Here is a 15,925-nt window from a genome sequence, read left to right on the forward strand (position 1 = left end):
CCTCGTTTCTATTGACTACAACAATGAAATTTACGGTTTAGCGAGCAATGGCGATAGTTAGCCGGGAATTAATGATACTTTAGGTAGAGATAGTGCTATCGCAATTGCAAGTATAATTAAAGCAGAGTTGGTGCTTTGTGGTATAGTAATTGAATGCAGGTTATCCGTGAAACTGGTTTTGTTTTGTGGTAAATAACGCGATGCCACGTAGTATTAAGTTTTGCTTTATCGAGAATCAGAATTTATTTTTTTTTTATTTTCCTAAACTTCTTTGTGCTCACCTCTAATGGTGAGATAGATAGATAGACTCTTTATTGCATCGTAAGAAAAAGAAAAACAGAAAAAAAACACAGGTATGAAGAACAAAGGCGGACTTATCGCTAAAGCAATCTCTTCCAGTTAACCTTAGGGTGGGAGGAAATTAAAATAAAAGGCGATTGGTGAGTGAAAAAATCGTAACAAATCTTAATATGCAAGCAAGTGTGTATGCGAACATAATTATTATACAATTAGGGTTAGGTTCCCCATCAAACTTTGCGAAGGAAAAACGGGACTTGCTTCTAGTAAAATTCGAACTTCGCCATCTGAGATACGGCCTTCTTCTTAAATTTAAGAGCTTACTCTTGTCGGTGGAGTTATGTAGAGCTTTCTACTTCTTTCTTGTTATTATTTTTATTTGTTGGTAAGTTGGAAAGCTTTCTTTTTGCTTGAAAATCATAGGCGATTAAATCCGACACGACGATTTTTGAAAACTATATTAGAAGGAAAAATTAATGAAAATAGAGGCTGAGGAAGACAAAGAATAAAATATTTTGGTTAGGGTCGCTTCGAGAAAATTTTTTCCTTATTCCGGATAGTCGAACCAGCCTGCATGGGTTCTTTTCTATAGAATTAAGGACACAATCAGATTGGCCATAAAAAAAAACTAGCACAATATATAAAATGGCTTGTGCGACGATCTTTTAATAGTTGCATTATTGCTGAAATTCTTAATTCGAAACAGGTATTTTTATCTTAAATGTGGATCAATTTTTTTATTAAGAAGAATACGTGTACGAAATGAATTCATTTAGCTAAAACTTGATCATTAGGTATATATAAAAAGCTATTGTTGTAAGCACTTAGTGCTTACAAATATGACTTCAGCTATCAGTCAATCTTTATCTTAGGTTTCACTCGTAATGCCTCAATCATTTTGCCAACACAAAAGTATAGAGTTACCTTTCATAGACAACAATAACAATGTTACTCAGGTCATGTAGATTTTGGCTGATTTCTTAAAAGTAAGTCAATATTGTGTGATTTTGCCGTGTGGTTCCCGGCACCAATACAAAAAAGAATAGGACCACTCCATCTCTTTCCCATGGATGCCGTAAAAGGCGACTAAGGGATAGGCTTACAAACTTGGGATTCTTTTTAGGCGATGGGCTAGCAACCTATCACTATTTCAATCTCAATTCTATCATTAAGCCAAATAGCTGAACGTGGCCATTCAGTCTTTTCAAGACTGTTGGCTCTGTCAAGCCCAGAAGAGATATAGACGTGACCATATGTATGTATGTATGTAAGTCAATATTGTTATATGTTAATAGATAAGACAGCAGTATGTATTTAACCAAAAAGCGCCCCGCCCCGGCTTCGCACGGGTTGTCATTTATGATAAATTTCATTTTCAAATCACCCCCCATTTTAGTATATAAGGGATTCATTTTTTAAAAAAAGTATTCTATGTTAGAATGCGGGTTTCTTACTATATATGTACATACTAAATTCCATTCGAGCCAGCGGTTTAGCTGTGAAAGCGGAACAGACAAACCGACAAACAGATTTTCGCATTTATGATATGACTAAGGGATTTCTGTTCGTTCTTGTCTTACCTAATCATAGATCGTGTTCATACCTTGAATGCTGACGTGAGCAAGAAGATTTTATCAAACATTTTTAACGTATTCTATTTTTAAAAGTTATTTTTATTTCATATCATTTCATCGTATTCACCTTCTTTCTGGCCAGTGTCTAAAAGAACGACTTCTGAATAGATGAGTTTCCATACCTGTTACAATGACATCTTAGAAGCCTTAGAAAGGCGCCCCTGAATGTTCTATTGAAAACTGTGTAGATAATGGGGTTGATGGTGGAGGAGACGTAGCCCAGCCACAGGCAGATGTCCACCACGTGTTCTGTAATCATAAATTTGCACCTCATTAATATTTTTGTTATCAAAAAAGGTTAAATCATCGTTATAGGTATTATAAAAACTAATTTTGATCAAGTGGGCTTACGGCGGAACGTGGCCTTTTAGTTTTTTCGAGATTATGGGCTCTGTCTACCGCACAAGGGATGAAGACGTGACTATATGTATGTGTATACGGCTATCACTGGTGATGATGGTTCAGCAGGTTATTAAATAAATAAATAAATAAATAAATATATACGGGACAAATTACACTGATTGAGTTAGCCTCGAAGTAAGTTCGAGACTTGTGTTACGAGATACTAACTCAACGATACTATATTTTATAATAAATACTTATATAGATAAACATCCAAGACCCAGGCCTATCGGAGAAAGTTCGTTTCTCATCATGCCCTGGCCGGGATTCGAACCCGGGACCCCTGGTGTCACAGACAAGCGCGCTACCGCTGCGCCACAGAGGCCGTCTTATCATAAATACCATCATATGTCCAAATAGAACAAAACGCGTTCCGTTTCTGCAGAGGTGAGTCTCGAGACGCTTCGTATAAAACCCTGATTGAACTCAGTCCAGGATGTTTATAGGTGGTCATCGGTCCTAACACCAGGAGAATGAGCATTGTAAAATAAAGTGCTATCTCTTTGCTTTATTACTATTGCTCATGATACAAAAATTATCTCATGCTTGCTTTAATACTTCACCTGGAACTATACAAGCAGGACACGAGGCGAACAGCATGTTGAGCAAGAAAAATGGCGCCCAGCACAACACGAAGGTGAAGAAGACCAGCCCGAGGACTTTAGTCGCCTTCTGCTCATTGGCCACCGCGTTTGCGGACAGGGAACGTCCTTTCTTCCGATTGGCTAAGAATCTGTGGCAATGAATTATAGATTATTAGCAGTTCACTCGAGATTTCGTCAGCGTCGTTCGTCAGGAACATCAATCAGCATTTTTAGATCAGAAGCCATGACATAGACATGATATTAATACAAAGTAGGATGTAAGTTTGTATGTATATTTGTAACGCGTCAACTTTTGAATCGTTGGTCTTATTCTTATGAAATTTAAAAATGTGAGTAATAGAATAGAATAGATTCTTCTTTTAGGCGATGGGCTAGCAACCTGTCACTATTTGAATCTTAATTGTATCTGAAAACCAAATAGCTGAACGTGGCCTATCAGTCTTTTCAAGACTGTTGGCTCTGTCTACCCCGCAAGGAATATAGACGTGATTATATGTATGTATGTAGTAATGGAATATTTAAGTTCGTAGGGCATCGAAATCGCTTAAGTATCTAGTTTTTGGGATATTAAAAAAATTTAAATGATCGCGAGGTCTTAGTTCTCGGACAAACGGTTGAGTAATCAAAGTTAGTTAAATAAAGGTTACTTTTTGCAGACTAAGTCTGCGGATAAAAGCTAGTAAAATTACAAGTTCATACGAATAAATGGGAAGGGTCAATGGCCATATTAAAATCCTTTCCATCTTGATGCCATTACAATTAATAAAATCGATTCAATGGCTCGTAACCGACAAACTTTTGCAATGATGATGAATAATCTCCATGATTATTTCAACATCAAGCTAAGCGTGGAACTTGTGAAGCACTGTCATACAGGTTTCATTAAATTTATTGATAGCAACGTCCGTAATGCAATTATAATAATTAATATCCCACGGCGATGAGAGGAATACCGAATTCCCGATACTATTTATGAAAATGGCAATGACTATTGAAATAGTCTAGTTTTGTAAGTGATTGATTTTTTTTTGTTCACAAACAAAATGAATCGTACTTCTAAAATACATCTGTGATTTCTGAAAGGTTGCCTGGAAATGATTGAATAATGCTATACCTACTCGTATTGTAATTTCTTCTCTTTTTATTGTAAGAATTTTTCTACGAACATAAAAGAAGCGTAATTTTCCGAGGTATCACCTGCCATATAGGCGAACTCAGCCTTTCAGTGTTATAAAGACTTAGCTTTGTGTACCCCGTAATTAATAAAGACGTGGATTATATGTATGGTTTGAACACGGCCATGACTCTTTTCTGAGTTGTTTTATTTGGTTTCATTGTTCTTAAGGTGAGGGAAAATAACGTGAGGAATCAGGCAAGTGAATGAATAATATGGCTCCTGCAACGACTACGTTTAACCCGTCAAATAATGTTTTTTTCTCACTTTTCCTAAGATTCCTTCACTATAAATAAAACTAACATACATATTATCCCGTCTATATATGTACCTTACGGGGTAGATAGATCTAACAGTTTTGAAAAGACTGCAAGGCCACGTTCAGCTGTATAGCTTAATAATGGGAATTGAGATTCAAATAGTGACGGGTTGCTAGCCTATCGCCTACATATAAAACTAACATCTATATGTATATTTCTTAAATAAATCATTTTAAAAAATAAGTATTTTTAAGGTGCGAGTGGATAAGCGTATCAGTACCACAAAGATTTTATCCTGCTTACCATCAATCAGATTGGGGTCAAATTTGCATCTAAAAAGTGTCAGTACATGATCTTGGTGGAAAGCCAATTTTACCATTAATTATATTGTTATGCCCTTGAAAAATATTTGTAGCGTCTACCTATTGAGTAGTGTTCGGTTTGATTTTACATTCATTGTTTTATTGGCAAAACACCAGAAACATTCCGCAGTGCTTTTATTTAAAAATATCAATTTTAGTTCGAGAATATTATGATAGATGGTTATTTTTAAATTTTTTAGGTTGTCGTTCGAATATAAATGATAAACTATTGTGTCACTCTAATTATTTGCTAATTGTTGTGTGTAATTTTGCGTAGCGTTCATCTTACTGTTAAAATTAACTAAAACATGACAAGCTGTTAAATCTCAGATATATATTATAGCTTTTGGACGACTAACTGGCTGGTGTAAGGGTTAAGTTTCAAAAGATACCAGGAGAATGGGAATCATCTAGAGACTATTCTGAGCCCCAAAATTGAGGCAGTCTTATCACCAGTGGCGCAAGTGTTAAGCATTTGTGAAAATTTTAATGGTGCAACACAATTTTTACCTTAACAGTCCATGAAAGTCCACTGCTGGACTAAAGCCTCCCCAGAAATGGGAGGATTTTACCATGATGGGCAGACGGGTTCATATCTATTGATTCTGGACTATGTTGTTATCAGCGTAGAAGGCGCTGCTGCCCTCCCGCTTAATTCCTCCATCGCCTAATTACTCGCAACTAGAGTTCCCTCCAGTATCACAGCCGGTTCATGTAGCTGAGTTATGGAAGACCGACAAATTGAAGGAAAACCCACCTTAAAGTCAGAGCATTAGGGGCTGCCAACGTTAGTTTCAATGGTCTCAGTCTGGCTCGTCTGGTTTCAGCGGCTATACTAGGAGGGGTCTGAGTGGCGACGTCTCGTCCTCTCCTGGCGCCGCTAGAGTTCCCGCCTGTGCCGCAGCCGTTCATGTAGCTGAGTTGTGGATGAGAGACGCTCATGCCGACTTTGTTGCGGGCTGTTCTGTGAGGGTGAAAAAAATAGAGATAGATACGGTTTTTATAGAGGAATTATAAGAGACTGTACATAGATATTTAATTTGTTTTGCAACTGATACGAAATGAAACAGTAATTACACAATTCATTAACTACCATTTCTCTGTTGCAGCAAGTCATAAATAGTGATGCTATTCACTAACGACTTTAGCTGAAACGCAACAGATTTTCGATCATTTTATTACATGATCACCTTAAATATCCTAATCGATCACCTTAAAAACAATCGTTAATTGAAAATCACCAACCTCGTACTACTTGTGACCCTCCACGTGAGTTGCCTGGATACTGATGTCCCAGGAGACAGGTCTGGTGAGCTCCTGGTGCCGGTCCTTCGAACGCCCTGGATAGGTCCGTTGTCAAAGCCTCCACATTGCCTGGACAAAGAAAAAGGCGATAAACAGGCTTTTGTGTGGGAATTAGCTCTTTTGAAAATTTGGTTTCGTGGCAGTTTTAAGTTATACATATAATTATACTCCTTTCCTAGTGGGACAGGCAGGTTATAACATTCTTCCATCAATATTTCCATAAAAGCTCGTCAGTTAATGGAAAAAACTCTTCATTGAAATTGTTTTTGGTAAATTGTTGTACTACAAGTGTCATACGAGTATAGGAAAGTTGGACACAAGTAAGATAAACGGCAGGAAAATCACAATATTATGTACTGAATAAGCGTTGTTTTACATATAAAATATTCCCCTAATAAGGGTATATGTCAGTTGAGAATTACAGGTTTCATAGTTGGCATGCAGTCACAGAGCTTCCTAATTGGAGAGACTATTACGAAATCAAGCAAAAATAATTACATTATGACTTTCTATTATTTCTGTCAAATTACACAGACTTAATAAAAGTAGAATCTGTTAAATATATTTATCTATCTCGCTCTTTCGACTTAACATGTTCTCAATCGCACCCCCTGCCCTTGAAATTCAAAGCCCTGGCTTAGTTGACTATATTTATCGTTATTTGAAAATGGGAATTGAAAAAAAGATTCAGAAGTTTAATCAGAAAGTAATCCTTCTCAGGCACAATCCTACAAAAAAATCTCCCGGTATGATCGCGAGGAAGGTTAGGGCAAGAATTACTCTTAGTAAAAATCCCATTTCGTTTCCTTAGGATGTTCAAAGCATTTTATCTGAGCAAATTTAAAACGGGTTGTCGAGGAGAAAAGACGTACTTACTCCTCGGGACGATAAATCCTTAATCCCGATGAAAAAGATTGTAATAAACAATCCTTCGCTGAATTTCACGCATGATAGCGTGATCCTTAAGGGATTTTGTCAATGTACTTTGAATGTTAGATAAAGACGATGCTTACTATTATGCCAAATATATTTTAAATTTGTTATTTATTGATTCAAAAATAGTAATGAAAATATTCTTAAAAAACTATGTTTACAAACTTTAATTAACAACTAAAAAAGAAAAAAAATATATTATTAAAAATCCAGGGCCAGAGAAATCTTTGACAGAGCTAGGTGGCAAGGTATTGGAGAGGCGTATGCCCAACAGTGGGCGAATATATGCTGAAGAAGAAGAAGATTTAAAAATCTTATTTGTAAATTGTGGAGACCCTGCATAGTATTAACCTTAAGGCTTGTATAGGCATATCTCTGAGTCAGATAATTTTCAGCCTTTCGGCCACGAGATACCACAATCTGATGAAGGGCAGAATGAGCCCCACTGTCCCACAGTTTCTTCGCTTAATTAAGGTATCAAAAGTATGAAAATTAATAATCATCAATGGATAGAAAGCTTTGTAGTATCAGTGAAAGTGTTACCAGAAACGTAGACAGTACAAAATAAACTCGAGAAATATACTGCTTCAAAGCTATTAAACCATAAAACCTCAGAAGGACATTGTTGTAAACAATACGAAACAGATTGGCTCCAATAAACTGAGGGGATGGAAAACATGGCCAAGTTATAAACATAATCGCCCATAAACTCTTGATGTAATTGTTTGGCCAATAGAGATTTTGAGAGCAAACTCTGCTATCTTAATATCATTGATTTTATGCGACATCGAAACGAGTGCTGTGAAGAATCTAAGATTAATTTTGCTGAATCATTCCGAAGTTTATGGGCTAACTTACTTTTTTAACTTCGTGATAAAAATAATATAAATAGTGAAAAATTAACAAACTAATATTATAAATGCGAAAGTATGTGAGTGATCATATGTATGTACGTATGTAACCAATAGATCTGACAGAGAACTTACTTGAGCTCAAATAAAATATATTACTATGCTAAAATTCTAGAAAATGGCCTTTCACCAATTTGCTTTGATAATTCCCCATCATCATCATGCCTAGATGCTTAATATATTCTGGCCGGACGCCAAACGGGCCAGCATCAATCAAGCGATTCGACCGGAATAATTTTTTTCCTCCAATTATCTTAGGCTAAATGGGAAAAATCTTCACTAATAGGCTAAGTTACTTGACTGCCAATGAGAAATTAGGAAATGTACGCCGTTAATCTTAATTGTTAAAGGTATACCAGTTCATTTAGATCACTTAAAACATTTCTGTTGTTTCCTGGAACAAAAAATTGTTACATAATCCGTACATTAACAAAACTCTTTCGTTACTGCGTGATTGAATGATACACATATGTATACTAGCTCAACGCCAAAATGAAGAATCTCATGTTTACTAGCCTATACTCGCCTTTTACGACATCCATGGGATATAGAGAGAGTGGTCCTATCCTAGGTCCTAGGTCCTAGATCCTTAAGTACCGTGAACCACATGGCACTAGATTTATGTTATAACAAATTTCCCGTCCAACCACATTCGTTCTACGCTAGTTTGGAAACCACAATTTGTCTAACCCGTAATCCTAATGTATTCCTAGGTCCGTAACAATTTCTCTACAAAGCCTAGCATAGCATACATAAAGTTAGTGCGTCTGTACGTAACACTATCGAGTATAAACTATCCTACTTATATTTTAAATGCGAAAGTTTGTGAGTATGTATGAATGGATGTTTGTTACTCTTTCACGCAAATACTACTGAATCGATTACGATGAAATTTGGCATGTAGGTAGATGAAGACCCAGTATAACATATAGGTAGATTACTTTTTATACATTGATACATTCATCGCTTCTGAAAATGTTTGATTTAAATGAATTATTGTTTAATTTGTTATAGCCAACTAAATTCTATTTTATATCGATTTATATTAAAATTTTGATAATCATGTTAACACTACACTCAAGTTTATAACTTGAATCAGTACTGTGGATTTCTATAGAAATGAATTTAACAGAAAATAATGAACCAGCCAGCCATATTGAAAATTAATTACTGCCCGTATCGTCAACGTGGTCGACGTTCAGTCTTTTCAAGAATGTTGGCTTTGTCTTCCCCGCAAGGGATATAGACGTGACTATAAGAATGTATTTAAGTAAAACTATTACTTGAATTTAATAAAGTTTTTTACTAAAGCTTGCTATGTAACCAGCTTTCCCAAGATAGAATCTTCCCTCAACGTGTGGTTAGTTCAACATCCAAGCGAGTAGGTTTTAGTCACGTACCGTACACAGATCTCACGGTGTTGAAATCAATCTTAGTACACAAATAAATGTAGTGTACACAAATTAATTAATGTGTAATAATCCTTAAAAAATCGTTATTAATGACATATTTAAAAAGCGAATTGAATAAGTAGTACTTAAACTTGATATAGTAAAAATTATAATTTGGTCTCAGGCCAGACAGACAATAATGACAGATCTTTTTTTATTATTGCATTGGAGGCCGCTCGCGACTTGGTCCGCGTGAAAACCCTATCATAACGTAACCATCAATCCCGCGGGAAATCCGGGATAAAAGTAGCCTATGTTTTATTCTGGGTTTTCAGCAACCTACATAATAATTCATCTTAATCAGGTCGGTAGTATTTGCATAAAAGAGTAACAAACACCCATATATACATACTCATCACGCCTTTATCTCTTACGAGGTAGACAGAGCCAACAGTCTCATAAAGACTAAAATACCGCGTCCAGCTTTATGGCTTACAGATGGAATTGAGATTCAAATAGTGACAGGTTGCTACGAGTAGCTTAGAGAATCCCAAATTTATAAGCCCGCCCCTTAATCGCCTTTCACGACATCCATGGGAAAGAGATGAAGTGTTCCTATTCTTTTTCTATTGGTGCTGGGAACCAGACGGTAAATACGATACAAAATACAGTGTAAACACACAATGAACAGATTTAATGCTAGAAGAATTACCTAACAGTCAACCTATTTAAATAAATTATATTTAGGCTGCCTGCGACTTCGTCCGCACCGCATGGAAACCCTGTCAATTCCGCGGGAACTCCGGTACAAAAGTTTATTCTGGGTCTTCAGTTACCCACATACCAAATTTCATCGTAATCGGTTCAGTAGTTATTGCGTGAAAGAGTAACAAACTTTTACATTTATAATATTAGTAGGATTTTGTACGTTCTTGATGTACGTCTTCATACTAACCTCCTTTGCATTCCACCAGGGACGGGTGTAGCCGCCAACCTCGCCTGTCTCTTCAGCAGCTGTACGGTGAGTGCGAAAGAGACGACCATAGTTAGCATGGGGATGTAGAATGCGACTAGGGAGCCGAAGATCCAGAAGAAACGGTTGTTGATGACGCAGAGGTCCGGAGTCGGCATTATGTTGGTTCTGTTCATGAGCCCTGATAAAGAAAGAAATATTTCACTATAAGTACATAAAAAATATTCAATATTTATTTACTCATTAACCCATACCGCTGAACACGTTCAGGACAGTTCAAGACTGAAGGTCACGATCTTCAGTCTTGAAAATACTGTTGGCTCTGTCTGCCCCGTAAGATTATATGTATGTATACTGGTAAACCTAATAGTTTTGGGCCGTGAGTTGATATATCAGTTAGTCGATCACTCAGTTTTCTCGTTTATTATATAGATTTTTATTTAGAAGATACGCGCCGAGCCGCCTTATAAGAGATATTTAATGGAGAGCCCGAGGTTATTACATTTTAAAATAATTTTCGCCTCCGTTTGAGTGAAAATTCTCTGTCCATTGGGTTATGTAATGACTGCGGTAATGAGCTGCGTGATGAGCATATAACGATGATTTCTTTTTACATAGTTAGTAAAAAAATATTATCGTAATAGCGACTTTATATTTTACTAGCTTTTACCCGCGCGTGAATTAAGCGGCACGTACAAAAAGCGACGAATTTAACGCCATATACAAGAAAGCAACTAAATTACTACCACCTTATAAAATAAAGAATTAAACGCTACATACAAAAAGCGACGAATTTAGCGCGACCTACAAAATAATACTAGTTTTTTTTACTACTAAACTAAACTTCTGTATGCCTGATTCTCTCTCTTGTATTTTCGATATCAGAGAAGAACCTTTTTTTTTGTTTTCGAATGGAAAATTCTATTTCGGATGACCCCGGGTCTAAACCCGGGAGAGTGTGTACTCCTGGCAGCCTTCCCACTAAAACCCTCTATTGGCCTTTCTTGCCATTTCGAGGTCATCATGGTATCGCCGGCATTTCACCACGACACCCGAATCTTGCTGTTATGGGCGACCAGTAAGTTAATCCAAGTAGCACCCTCCCTGTCTCAGGGCCCTGGGTCCGCTGTTTGCATGTGATTCGATTCAGCTAAAGATAATAAGAAGTAAGGTAGATAAATATTATTTGAATCTCAAATTTGTTAGGAACGATTTGCTTTAACATTTATGAGTTTATTTCATTCAATTATGGTAATTCGATTCAGGGTAACGATAATGTCTTTAAGTAGAAAATAGGTATGAATCAAATGAAAATGTTGAGTCTTTGATTTGAGATCACTAGCTTTTACCCGCGGCTTCGTCAGCGAGAATTAAGCTACATCTACGAAATGCGACAAATTTAAATTAACGCCATTTAATTTGAAAAAAGGCGACAAAATTAGTACCACTTACAAAAAGCAACGAATTTAGCGCCATCTATAAAAGAATACAGTATTTTCGAAAATCCCATGGGAACTTTAGTTTTTACTGAGACGAAAGGTACTCTATGTTCTGTCCAGATTCTTAATAAGTATATGTACGTGATATTTCAGGTACATTAATTCAGTAGATAACCTATGAAGAGGTAACAAACAAACAAACAAATAAACTCACTTTCACATTTATTATATTAGTTGGAATTGGGATATTGACGGCCTCTATGGCTCAGCGGTAGTATGCTTGTCTATGACAGCGGAGGTCCCGGGTTGGAATCTCGGCGAGGCGAGGGTGTGATGAAAAACGAACTGATGATCCTGAGTACGTACGTACGTGATATTTCAGGTTTGATTGATTGATTTACATAAGTATTAATTATAAAATACTAGCTGTCCCGGCAAACGTTGTTTTGCATTTTGTGGGTATGAAAAATAGATGTTGGCCGATTCCCAGAACTACTCAATATGCTCACAAAATTTAATGAGAATCGGTCAAACCGTTTCGGAGGAGTACAGGAACAACCATTGTGACACGAGAATTTTATATTATAAAAAATAGTATTGTTGAATTTATATCTCGTAACACAAGTCTCGAACTTACTTCGAGGCTAACTCAATCAGTGCAATCTGTCTTGTATATATTTATTTATTATTTATTATCAAGTGCTTTCGAGTTCTGTAAGAAGTTTGGGGAGAGCGAAATTGATGCTTAAGTATTTGAAGGGATAACCCTTTGAATATTGGTGTATTAGTTTCAAGAATCGTTAGTTTCAATAGCTGTGAGGTCATGTGTAAAGTTCCTTTGATGGCATAAATATGATCATGTACCTGTGGAATAAAAATGATGATCTTATCTTGATCGTTAGATCAAAGTTAGCCGTGTAATTTTTATTATGGTAAGTGTTTTTATATATCATTTGTGGTTTCAGGCACAAGCCTATAAAGGTTTATACATTTGGCTTTCCTCTTGTAGGCGATAGGCTAGCAACTTGTCACTGCAAAGCATTACATTAGATGTGATTTTTGTATGTGATTTTAATTGTATTGCCACAAGAAGACGACAAAGGTAATTCGTCAAATTGTAAGGTCTTGATACGAGTATGTACAAGTAGATTTACTCCGAGACCTGACTGAATCTCTATCAGAATTAAACCACGACACTCCATTTCTAGGTGAGAAACGTTCACCTTCCAACATGGGTTAGGCTCTCCTGCAAAGGTTTCAGAGGTCAGGTGGGGGTGGCTTCGTTTATTGTTTACTAGCGACCCGCCCCGGCTTCGCACGGGTGCAAAATTATAAATGTTATTATACATAAAAACCTTCCTCTTCAATCACTCTACCTGTTACAAAAAACCGCATCAAAATCCGTTGCGTAATTTTAAAGATTTAAGCATACAGACAAACAGACTAAAATAGCGACTTTGTTTTATACTATGTAGTGATTTATTGTTATTCAAGGTGCAAACAACATTTCCTTACAAATTAAAAAACATAAATGTATGTTTATTACAATTATATTAGGTATTTTGTATTTGTGTAAGTATAACTACATATTTATTTATCATCAATTTACAATTTTTTTGTCAGATCGAATGTTAATAATGTCTCTAGCATTAAATGCGCCTATTGTGCTATTCATTTGTATTTTGGACAATAATATTTAATAAATTAAAAAAAAAAACTTGCCTCACTCCACTTTGTCAAAGGGCCACCTTGTGCTCTTCTCCAGAGAGATGAGTACGTGACCGAGACTAATGTCACGAGGAAGAAGAATAAGAAAACTCACCTAACACAGTGATTGAGCTGGAGACGAACATGCTGAGAAGCCATACGAGAGCGATCTTTATCACCACCACCCTCTTGGTGGAATGGTGGCGACTCTTCAACGGGTTTCTTATGCCAAGGTATCTGCAACAAAAAAAAAATATTACTAGCTGTCCCGGCAAACGTTGTTTTGCCATATAAATATGTAATTTTTAAGTAATTTCTAGTTAAAAAAAAATGTTAAGGGTGGACAACCCTTAGGTATCACTAAGGGGTACGAAATATAGATGTTGGCCGATTCTCAGACCTACTCAATATGCTCACATTTCATGAGAATCGGTCAAGCCGTTTCGGAGGAGTACGGGAACGATCATTGTGTCACGAGAATTTTATACATAAGATTTAATTTTGGACCAGGTATCGTTTAACCGACTACATACATATAGTCAAGTCGCGCCGTTACCAAGCTCACTAGCTATAATTAGTTAAGTGACAAAATATGGCCTGAACTTCCATCACGATTCTCACTCGAACATACATACATACACTTATGGTCACGTCTATATCCCTTGCGGGGTAGACAGAGCCAACAGTCTTGAAAAGGCTGAATGGCCACGCTCAGCTATTTGGCTTAATGATAGAATTGAGATTCAAATAATGACAGGTTGCTAGCCCATCGCCTAAAAAAGAATCCCAAGTTTGTAAGCCTATCACCTTGTCGCCTTTTACAACATCAATGGGAAAGAGATGGAGAGGTCCTATTCTTTTTTGTATTAGTGCCGGGAACCACACGGCACACTCTCTCGAAATGCAAGCTACAAGTCTAGTCCGTTGGGTAACGATCACTTACTCTTTGTGACGCTTAATTTTATATTCTCACACTAAATATCGTTAAGATAATTTAATTCTCATAGAAATGTTTGTTAATTTGTAAGGAAATGTTCTGTGCACCTTGAATTGGATTTCATGTTAAACTAAGTGCCTATTAAGTGTGTATATGTAATATTGACATGTATGGTGTTCCTTTGATTAATAAATAAAGTCTTTATCCCTTGCTGGGTAGACAGAGCCAACAGTCTTGCTAAGACTAAAATTCCACGTTCAACTGTTTACCGTAATGCCACATTTTTAATGTAATTGAGATTCAAATATAGGGACAGGTTGCTAGCCCAACGCATAAAAGTAAATTCCAAAATATTAGCCCATCCCTCAGTCGCCTTTTGCTAAATACATAGGATGGAGATGGAGTGGTCAAATTCTGAACCAACTTCACATCTTACACGAAAACGATAATTAAGTGGCAGACGCAAAAGAAAGAAGCAGTGATCGCAAGAAGTAAAAAGATGTAGTCTCTGTCTATCCCTCCACGAAAAAGGCATGATATGTACGAATCGCTACAGTATTATACTTATCTTTTGCTATCGTCTGGAGGGTGAATGGATGCTCGTAGATTATGCATCAACATTAAGATGATGACGATGATACTAGATCTACTTTGAAAATTGAAAATGCAAACATATATGTATTCAATCACGTCTATATCCCTTGTGGAGTAGACAGAGCCAACAGTCTTGAAAAGACTGATAGGCCACGTTCAGCTGTTTGGCTTATAATAATAAAATTCAGATTCAAATAGTGACAGGTTGCTAGCCCATCATCTAAAAGAAGTACACCAAGTTTATAAGCCTATCCCTTAGTCGTCTTTTACGACAACCTTGGGAAAGGATGGAGTGGTCCTATTCTTCTTTCTATTGGTGCCGGGACCCACGCTTCGTGTAATAGCCTGACTCACCCAATCCAATATCCCTGGTCAAGGGCTTACTCCAGGTCCTCTCCAGAGTGGCGAGGATGTAACCGGGACTAAAGACAGGAAGAAGAAGAGGATGACAGAAATACAGCGCACAGATAATGAATCGGCGTTATATTTAACTGGACATTTCAAAATTTATTTGACACCATTCGTTTCACAGAAAATTAATTCTAACGCTAATAAATTTAACTTAATACGAGATTATTAATGTTAGTGCAGTTTGGACCGGCAAGCTGGCATCGCAGAGGACGGAAAATGAGATAATAGGTATAGGTACCTACTTTTGTTCACAAAAATGTTAAATTATGTTTTCAAAATGATATGAGACAAAGTATGATGTGAAAAAAACATAATTTAACTGCTTAGTCGTGAAAATGGTGAGGAAATTTCAGAAAATAAGTAACCTACCTATGTCATTTCTAAAGGTCTAGTCTACCTGTGTACCACATTTCATCAAAATCGGTTCTGAAGTTTTTGAGTTTTTTCTTTACTTACACACAAGTATTTTCTCTTTATTATTAGCATAAATGTGGATTGGCATAACATCTGCAGATGAAAATATCAATAAGCAATAATTATTTTTCTCTATATCTATTTTCGGTTAAAATAGCAAAAAAAAAAATAACATG

The 15,925-nt window shown here is 36.5% G+C and overlaps 1 protein-coding gene across 1 annotated transcript in view; it reads right to left on the reverse strand.

Annotated features, from left to right (window-relative positions):
- LOC106140700 (alpha-1D adrenergic receptor) overlaps positions 1-15,925 on the reverse strand; it is a 34,023-nt gene that overhangs the window by 3,700 nt on the left and 14,398 nt on the right. The window contains exons 3-8 of the mRNA XM_060954378.1: positions 13,509-13,630; positions 10,230-10,428; positions 5,980-6,108; positions 5,492-5,698; positions 2,897-3,066; positions 2,054-2,180 (exon numbers count right to left, since the gene is read on the reverse strand). Coding sequence (XP_060810361.1) covers positions 2,054-2,180; positions 2,897-3,066; positions 5,492-5,698; positions 5,980-6,108; positions 10,230-10,428; positions 13,509-13,630 — 954 coding nt within the window. The remainder of the gene's footprint in view (positions 1-2,053; positions 2,181-2,896; positions 3,067-5,491; positions 5,699-5,979; positions 6,109-10,229; positions 10,429-13,508; positions 13,631-15,925) is intronic.

The sequence above is a fragment of the Amyelois transitella genome, chromosome 4 (assembly GCF_032362555.1).
Source record: "Amyelois transitella isolate CPQ chromosome 4, ilAmyTran1.1, whole genome shotgun sequence".
Lineage (NCBI taxonomy): Eukaryota > Metazoa > Arthropoda > Insecta > Lepidoptera > Pyralidae > Amyelois > Amyelois transitella.